The sequence below is a fragment of the Pseudorasbora parva genome, chromosome 13 (genome assembly GCF_024679245.1).
Source record: "Pseudorasbora parva isolate DD20220531a chromosome 13, ASM2467924v1, whole genome shotgun sequence".
Taxonomy (NCBI): Eukaryota; Metazoa; Chordata; class Actinopteri; order Cypriniformes; family Gobionidae; genus Pseudorasbora; species Pseudorasbora parva.
In genome coordinates this window covers 28,014,104-28,023,697 of record NC_090184.1, presented here as the reverse complement: position 1 = coordinate 28,023,697, position 9,594 = coordinate 28,014,104, and the positions used below count along the sequence as shown (strand labels likewise).

Below are 9,594 nucleotides of genomic sequence, written 5' to 3'. Positions count from 1 at the left end.
ATTGTACATTGTGTACTTTTCCTTTTTATATTTGTATAGGCTGTAATACTGTCTCTGACGTAAGGTTTAGAGCGATTCGTTTAAATTAATCAGCAAAAACAAACTCCCAGAAAATCCCAGAATGCAAAGATGATAAACAGCATTTTCTCTGGGGAACGATGGAGGCACAAAGGGTGTGTTTTATATTAAATGTCAGCTTCTTTCTCCTGCACATGAACATATGAATGACTGCCAAGAGGTTTGGCACCCGCTCTGAAGTGTCTCCATTCAGAAGGATGAAAAAAATGAAAAAATAAATTGCGGAAAAGAGGATTTAAAATACAGTAGAGACGGAGAGAGAAAAAGAGCAAATAAAATGCGGTTAGGCCAACACCACATGACAGGGACAGAACCAGTGATATGTATATATGTTGGAGCAACTTGGTTGTCATATAAACAAAAAATGTAGACTAGATGATTCATGTTTATGTTTTAATTATGCAGAGTTAAATCCTGCCATCAGTGATTTGAACCTTGTAAATTGTGTGAGTTATAATTTTCTCTGTTTTGCCTTTTATTGTAAATTTTTTCTTCATTTTTTATGGACTTTGAACCTTGAATAAAGTGTTTTTGAATACGCATGAAATTGAGTGAAAAAGAACAAAATTCAGATGTGCTCTTTATTAAACATGTATTTGACTTTGCAATAATAATAACATCTGCATATTTAGAAACAAACATGAGCTGGAATTTCCTCTGGGCTCTGCTTGCGGTGTGACAAGCATTTGAATTCCATGAGCACATCAGTGTATATTGCATCCTCTTTATATAAATGACAGGACTCTGGGAAATTGACTAGGCGGGTTGCCTTGGATACGGCTGCCCCTTAAAACACCCAGAGAACTGAATACCAAACAGACTTGGAGAGCCTATATGACAGTAAATGAAATTGGTGGAGCAAATAACCAAGCTAGGGGATGAGACTGATTTTAAGAGAAAAGTAAGGGAAGTAAGAAAAAATAAAATTTTGCCAAGAAAGATGACTGGTTTCATGTTAAATATTGACAATAAATAAATAAATATACAGTCTTTATATGCTATAATCTTATTTAGCACAATTCCTCAGTATATACTCCATACCAAATAAAATAAAAAATTAAAAATAATAATTAAATCAGCTGGTTTCATCTAGGCCACACTAGCAATTGGTAAAAAATGAACCAATAGCAAAATAGCTTTAGGCTACCGTTTTATAATTTCTAAAAATCTTCCCAATTGCTGGAGGCTTATTAACATTCATATTAGTGTAATAAAGATTAAGCAACTGCAAACAACACATTTTCTATAGAGATTCAAGATACTACTGAAGGTGATTTGTCCTTCAGATTCCACATCCTGGTAAAAAAGCTTCCTCTTAAGTGGGTACTGGCAGTGTTTGAGGAAGTATGGAGTGTTTTAAGGAAGTTGTGTGTTTGCAGTGTTGTGTTTTTTTAGGTAGTTCTTCATAATTCATTGTTCATTGCTCTGTTCTGCTATGGAACGGCCACTTTCGCAGTCTGATTAATTTCTAATGGAAAATAATCTCACCACACCCTACATTTAAAAATATATATATTGTTCCACTATATATATAAATTACATATATATATTTATATAGACTAGACTATATAGACTAGCCTATATGAATAAAATTACATGTAAAACGGCTTTAGCATGTAGCATGTTGACTATACCATCCCCTAAAGAAGGAGAAAGGGTATAGGGTCAAAGATTGACTCAGCATTACATTGGCTCTGCTTCAGAGGGCTTTATTACAAGGGTAGGTTTTTTGGATAATAACAGGATCTCAGAGGTTTTGGTTTTGGTTGGGGTTTTGTGACAGGGTCAAAGCTGGCCTAAGTTTTGCTGATGTGGTTGACAATTTTTCTAATCCAAACCAATAAAACGAAAGCGGGGTAAAAATACACACACACAACCCACTGAATAAGACGTGGGAGAGGAGAGAACTCGCATTTTTTTACAGTCTACTACTCTATGGCCAGTACATGAATCGATCGGATTCGACGGAGTCTACCGCCCCTTGTGGTGCAATGTGCGTACTAAATGTCTGTCTGGGGCTATGGTGTAGGGACAGACTGTCTAGACAGCTCTTTGTCGGCACATTATTATAAATGAATAGACAAAGAAATTTGCTATTTATTAATTGTACAATGCAGTCCTCTGATAAACTATATTAAGGTATGAGTACATAAACACAAAATATATGTCATGAAATTAATGTAATTGATTCTATGTCATGAGATTATTTCTTTCTGTAACGCGGAACTATAACGTCAACGATGTGTTTCTGTACGACAAATATTTAGTCCGGACTCAGCTGGCAACCTTCATCCTGGGCGAAGAGCTGCAGGTAAATATTAACTTCATAAATCATCCAGCGCATTACATCCTGTTGAAACACGACAAATCAACCCACACTCAATCAGTAATTATCACAAAGCAGCGAGTTTTCGCTGATATCTCGCGGAATGACTATGAATTTCGAGGCCAGCACTACAGCTAAAGCTTATCGTAAAGCTAATGTCAGGTGACCATTGTCGCTTTCTTAAACCAATTTCTTATCTTTCTTTCTATTGTTTGGCTGATCTATGTCTGGTTTGTCTGGCTGTGATGCTAAATGTTTGAGAAAATGTCGTCTGTAAGTCATGAATTATAAGACCCGCAAATCGGTGTTGTTGGTGATTTTAACGTCATATGATTTCAGTTCCTCTTTCAAAGACACGCACATTATAACTAGATCAAATCTGTCTTTTTAGGGTTTTAGGGATTATGTCACTAAGTAAATATCCCATTAAATTGATGAACAATGAATTAACTGACAGCTGTCAAAAGCGACGCAGAAAACTGATTGAGACTGTTTGTTTACGTATGTGACGCCAAACCTCTATGCGTCAAACCTGCACGATCATAGGAGGTTTTGAGTTTATTCTCACAGTTTACTTAATAAACGTATTAGCTTATTTTACGTCAGGGTTATTATATTAAACTCAAAATAAAACAACAACATTTTGTTACTTTACATAAATTGAATGTTATATGAGTGTATAAGTGTTATAATATAACATTTTATTTAACCTTGTTGGCAACATTTCTCATTTTCATTTAGTTTTTTTTCCTACTTCAATAAAACAAATTGAATTAAAAAAAGCACCACAAAATGGCTAAAACAGGATATGGAATGTTTTAACAAAAATTACCATTTATAATCTTTGTACAATAAATTTTTACCTTAGAATACTATAGAAACTCAGGCATGTAATATGTAGGCAAATTATGGCTTGCATCACAAAGCTTTAGTTTTACATCAACGATGATTATGACGATGAAGATTATCATTATTATTTTTATTTTCAGTGGGTGGAGGGATGAGCCGCTCTCCTGTGACTGGTCAGGATGCGCAGGAAGCAAGCAACGGGGTGGAATCCTCGGATTCTTCTAAGGCCTCTGATTGGACGGGATCTCATGGCTTCACTCTCCAGGGGATAAATTTCATTGATGGGGCTGATTTTGAGCCTCACATGGAGACGCCTGCCCTGTCAGAGACTATTAAACACACACCTCACCACTTGGACTCATGTAGAGACACCCACACACTCCAGTCACACACAGATCACTCAGAATCATCTCCTACAGAGTCACTGATTCAACACTCCCAATGCATACACATTCCAACTGAAGATGCCACAGATGAGGACACACTCTCCAGTGAGACAGAATTGATACACAGCTGCTCTAAAAGAGAGCTGGAAGAATGGAGAGGGGGGGAAGAGGAGGAGGAGGAAAGAGAGACAAGTGATGGAGAAGTCAACAAGAGAGAGATCAAGCAAAGGAAAGAGACACTTATTTGCGTACAGGTAATGATGAGTTCAAACTGCCCGATTTTAGCCCCGATTTTGACCCGCAAACAACTGCCCGAAATCATAGGCAAATCGGTGCTCATTCACGCGAGTGACAATCACGCAGTGTGAATTATCAAAGACGCGATCTGAAAGATTCTGAAAGAAAAAGAGTTTACGCGGTTAAACTGAATGTTCTTTGGTACTCATTCAGTTAAATACTGATAATAAATACTAACTTAAGATTAATAATAATTATATTATTACATGTATTATTTAATCATTAATAAATCATTTATATTAATGAAATTATATTTAAATTTAAGGCTTTGAATTGAATCTATGCTTTTTTACTACTCAGTTAAACTAAATATTAATATAATAAATACTAACCTAATGATAATAGGTTTATATTTTCATTATAATGATAATAGTAATAATACAATTTTTGTTTAATTAAATTAAGTCATAAATACTAATTAATAATAAATATAATACAATTAATAATAAATAATAATTCCGTTAAATTAATGAATGTAATTAATTAATAGTTACAAAATGAAACTTTATGTCTAATTTTTGTGATGCAAATATCTGTTGCTGTTTATCTTGACCTTAATAAATGCATTAATCTGCACATTCACAGCCGGTTGGAGCACTCTCAACTGAACATCCTCCCACTCACTCTGAACCTGAAGAATGGTCTAATCCTGATTCGTCAGATGAAGTCCAGGCAAATACTTCCATTTCTTCTGATGAGGCCCCTCCCCTTGTTCCAGCCCCTCACCCTGACCAGGCCACACCCCCTCTGCTGCCAGACCTGGACGATTCTCCATGCCCAGCTCACGTGATGGCGGAGGTACGTGTGCGCTCTGTCCCAGATCGAGAACGAGTCGTGCGTGGCATGCAGGACAGTAAAAGCTTGGATGAGATCAGTGGGGCGTGTGGGGGTGGGGCACGTGCAGGCGGAGCTAGAGGAGGCCAGGTGGAAGGACGCAGAGCCACCATATCCAGCGCACTAGAATTAGAGGGAACTGTCAGCCATGATGGAGATCTCACGCACTTCATTGCCAAAAATCTTGAACAGAAAATTAAAATGAGCTCGCGGCCGAGTCTGGACACGGATTGTGAGTATATGAGGCTGTTAAAAAATCGTTTTTGATCTACAATGCCTTTGTTATCAAGTATCAGTAATGTTTAAACTTTGCATGACCCCTGCAGCGGACCGTTCTGGTCCTGTGGTACGTGGTCGTGGCTCTTTGCGCCGTCCAGCTGATATTCCGCCCATCGACCCCTCAGTGCTGGTAGATCTGCATAAACACACACAGGATGTGGCTCAGAGTGTAGAACTGATGCTGCGAAGCCTCAGTGGAACTATTCAGAATGTAAGTATTACTCTGTTTCAAATACAGCCCCCCAAGAGTGCTCTTATCAAAACAAGTGCAATCTGCAAACAAAATATGCTATTCCTTTTTTCTAAACTAACCAGTTTTTAGCCAGCTGCTCTCAAGGTGATTTTTATTGACTGTATGAAGTCAGTTTCACTCAACTTTTCCACTGACGTGATTCCGTTGCAAGGTCCTGGCCCATTCGCGAAATGCTCCACAGATTTCTACCACAGAAAACCCAGTTCTGGGTCAGAAAAAAAAATGGTTCTGCACCAGCCCTAAATACTTGCTGCTCTGGAACTAGGATGAGATTATATCAGGGGCGGAGTGTGGAAAATGTTTTGTCATCAGTTACCCAAATAACAACAGTTGGCTATGTAACTACTGTTAACATCTGCAAAGATTAGTTCTAAACTAACCAGTTTGATTGAAAGAGTGTTCATTGGTGAAGACTGTTTATTAAATAAGTAAAAAAAATACACACATTTACAAGATTTTTTCAAATGTTTTTGAAGGAGATTTTTATTCAGCTCACCCTGGATGGAATTATTTGATCAAAAATAAAGTTAAAAAAAAGAATATCGTGAAATATTAATACAATTTATAATAACAGCTTGCTATTTGATTATATTTTAAAATGTAATTTATTCCTTTGATGGCAAATCTGAATTTTGAGCATCATTACTCCAGTCTTCAGTGCCGTAATGATCCTTCAGAAATCATTCTAATATGCTGATTTAGTGCCAACTTCTCCAAATTAAAATTCTCCATCTCCCCTCACAAAACAGAAGCACTAAAAAGGTAAAAATACAATTAGTCAAATCCAGAAACTCTACCCCATAAACAAAACCCATAGCCAAAAAAAGCAGATTACACAAAAGAACCATCAGTCAAACTGCCAAATAACCCAATGCAACAAAACCATGCTACAAAAAAGACACAAGTAGCAATGCATTAAACACAAAGCATTATACAAGAGAGACACAAGAATCACACAAGAAGTACAAAGCAAGCTACAGGAAACAAAAGTAGCATTGCATACAAAAGCACTTAGTTAAAACAAGCTACAAGACCTATATATAAAATATGAGATTTAATTTGAACTGAGTTTTCTAGTTATAGGAATCTGATCGCAATGTAGGTCAAATAGTAAGAGCCCAAATAATTGTAGCTCACATAATTTTATAAGTATGAATGAAAATATCTTGTCTTTCCAGATGACTGCATTAAGTGTGGGTTATATCCAGACATATAGAGATTCTGTGGACAGTTTGGGAGAGTCAGTGGACATGAGTATAAAGGTGAGAGTGACTTTTTGTAGTTATCTAGTTAGGGGAGTTTTCAGTTTATTTTGTGTGTAGTATTTGATCTGTGCGGTGTGTGCTTGTGTATGTGTTTTCAGGGAATGTACACACTCATGGCACGGTGTGAGGAGCTGGATCGCTCCATGCAACCTATACATACTCTAGCGGCTCAGATCAGAGACATCAAACGAACGCTTGATGCCTTGGAGACCATCTGCAAGTAACTACGGCAACAAACCACACCTTCTAACCGATTGGGGACTCCACCCTTGGAGTCAAATGGTGGCCCCGCCCTCTGCCGTCATTCTGCTAAGTACTGTGCAATGGAACAATTTTGCTAATTATGTTTCCTAGCAAGGCTCTGCAAGTGCTCGTCCCCTTAGAGACCGCTTGGTTCTTGCCCTTCCCCTCGGAGACCACATCTGTAAGCACCTCCTTTTCTTGTGGCTCCTCCCTGCTAGAAAGATCACCGGCAAAACTGCATTGACTCCTCCTTGTGGTTCATGCCGTCCAACATCCTCCACATGAACACAGGGAGACCCTCTGTCATTGGTGGCTTTTGGGCAACTGATTGGTGTTACCATTGCCCATGTTTATGAAGTGAGTGAGTGCACGTATCGGTGGGTGTTTTCACAGATTGCGTCATTGGTGTTAAATGCGCCTATTTGTAATGGCCTCAAATTTAAGACATTAGAAGTGTAACACCAATATTTGCCAGTATGGAAGCCATGCTCTGTGTATATTTGTTCCTCCTGGACGTCTGTGTTTCTGCAGGATGGATGCTATGCATCCCAGATCAGTTCCCCTCTTCACAACAACCATTGTTAAAGGTTACCTGAAAATAATTTTCGATATCAATTACTCACCCTCATGTTGTTTTAAACCTGTATGACTTCCATGGAACACAAAAAGAGACATCTTGAAGACTGTGCTGGTTGCTCTTTCCATGTAGTTACAATGAATGGTGATCGGAGTGATCAAGCTTCAAAACGGATGCAAAATACCATAAACACGTCAATAATGACATACATTTGGTCTGTTTCTCAAACAAAGCTATTGTACATTATTGGACTACTTTTTGGAGCTTGTAAGCTTGAGTCTCCATTTATCAATTGCATGAAAAAGAGTGGCCAGGATATTCTTAAAAATATATTCTTTTAAGAAAGTCATGCAGGTTTGGAATGACATGAGGATGATTAAATGATCCAAATTTCTTTAATTAACACAAGGACCATATAGGTTTACCTATGGATTTTTGACTCCTAATTTCCATATTGAGAGTCATGTCCCCTTAATAGTTTTGTCTGCAAGTGTTTACCACTAGAAGTGACCCACAAATCAGAGGAAGGTGAGGAGAAATCGTAGGTGGGTGTGAAAAAAACAGGATGATTCAAAATTTGAAAATGATCTTCACTTTTCTTTGTCTGGTCCTGTTTAAGCCATCTCTCTCTCTCTCTCTCTCTCTCTCTCTCTCTCTCTCTCTCTCTCTCTCTCTCTCTCTCTCTCTCTCTCTCTCTCTCTCTCTCTCTCTCTCTCTCTCTCTCTCTCTCTCTCTCTCTCTCTCTCTCTCTCTCTCTCTCTCTCTCTCTCTCTCTCTCTCTCGCTCTATTGTTGTCTTGCTAACTATAACCCTGATTTGTCCAACAATCTGTCATTAATGTGTATTTTAAATTATTATATTAACCAAAATAAATTTGCTAGAATGATCTAAATAAAAAAATTTGTGTGTCTTTTTGTTCTACTCTTTAGGGTTAAAATAGTTGCTCTCTGACATACATTTGTGTTCTTTTGCAAGATATCTCCTTTTTCAGAGATCTGCACTATGATTTAGGGCTAAATTATCAGGTGTGTGTGACAGAGAGATTGTTTGTGTCCTCATATGGCCTTAGCAGGATTAGTTTACACTGGTGGATTAAAAAGGCTTTGCTTTGTCCCCCCCTTATCACTAATGAATTCATAGATACGTAAACACGTAGATAAACACGTTTATTATTGAGATGGACATGTAGTTTTTCTTATCCTCCTACAGTTAACATTTGTTTATTTTTATAAATTACCAGATTTGCGAAGTAGTCATTCATATCTGTCAGTAAATGTTTGAAAAGGCTTTAGGACAGAGAACAGTGTTGTTTTGTACAGGCTGCTCAGATTGTGTGTAAACTTGGCTGGTTTCTGTTTTTTTCAATGTCAAAGATAAAATTGAGACTAAACATTTGATTAGATTTCAGTTTGGGCAGATAGAGGCCAGTTACACCCCTAACCCGGCTGCATTCCGAACATCTCATGATTGTCATATCGCTGTCTTGTTACACAGGTTTGACGTTGTAGCATTTGATGAGCAAATAAATTCACATTTTTTGCCCACGTCTGAGCTTGTGGTGCTGCAAGGGTTAATACCGGTTCAAGAGTTTGGGGTCATTTTTTAGAGAGAAGACTTCAATGCTCACCAAGGATGCATTTATTTGATATAAAAACAGTAAAAATGTAATATTGTGAAATATTACAGTTTAATATATGTTTTTCATTTTAATATATTTTAAAAGCTGAATTTCAGCATAATTACTCCAGTCTTCAGTCACATGATCCTTCAGAAATCACTAATATGACGATTTAGAGTTCAATAAATATTTATTACTATCAATGTTGAAAATAATATTAAATAAAAGTTAATATTTTTAATACATTTTTTCAGGATTCTTTGATTATTAGAAAGTAAAAAAGAATAGCATTTATTTGTAATAGAAAATTCCTTTTTTTAACAATGTAAACTTTTAAATAGTAGTGTATGATATGAAGTAAATGGTGTTGATGATGGAAAGAAGGCATGAGGTAAATTGACTTTAGTCTCAAGTCTTTTGGATCAAAATCAGAAACAAAATAATTTCATACTTTATCAGTATAAAATTTATTCTGTATTTCGCTATTCTGTTTGTATTAGAGCCTACTAGTATTACAGTGCAATTTAAAAACCATTCAGGGTCATTTTGAATTTGGATTAAAAAACTGTATCTTAGTTATTCTGTTCAT

General features: G+C 36.9%; 1 protein-coding gene across 2 annotated transcripts; it reads left to right on the top strand.

The window, feature by feature from the left end:
* The first annotated feature begins 2,279 nt into the window (after positions 1-2,279).
* Positions 2,280-8,274, top strand: borcs6 (BLOC-1 related complex subunit 6). 2 transcript variants are annotated; one of them, XM_067413707.1, is made up of 6 exons: positions 2,280-2,389; positions 3,394-3,893; positions 4,522-5,002; positions 5,148-5,260; positions 6,481-6,564; positions 6,666-8,274. In XM_067413707.1, exons 2-6 carry the CDS (start codon positions 3,405-3,407, stop codon positions 6,789-6,791), a joined length of 1,293 nt encoding a protein of 430 aa, XP_067269808.1. In that variant the 5' UTR covers positions 2,280-2,389; positions 3,394-3,404; the 3' UTR covers positions 6,792-8,274. The 2 variants fall into 2 exon arrangements, with proteins under 2 accessions (XP_067269808.1, XP_067269807.1); XM_067413706.1 differs by having other exon boundaries at positions 5,097-5,260; positions 6,666-8,272.
* Positions 8,275-9,594: the final 1,320 nt, after the last annotated feature.

Coding starts and splice junctions, on each gene's coding strand:
- borcs6 (XM_067413706.1), top strand. CDS start 3,405: ATGAGCCGCTCTCCTGTGACTGGTCAGGATGCGCAGGAAGCAAGCAAC. Junction 3,894..4,521: donor AGACACTTATTTGCGTACAG/GTAATGATGAGT, acceptor GCACATTCACAG/CCGGTTGGAGCACTCTCAAC. Junction 5,261..6,480: donor TCAGTGGAACTATTCAGAAT/GTAAGTATTACT, acceptor TTGTCTTTCCAG/ATGACTGCATTAAGTGTGGG.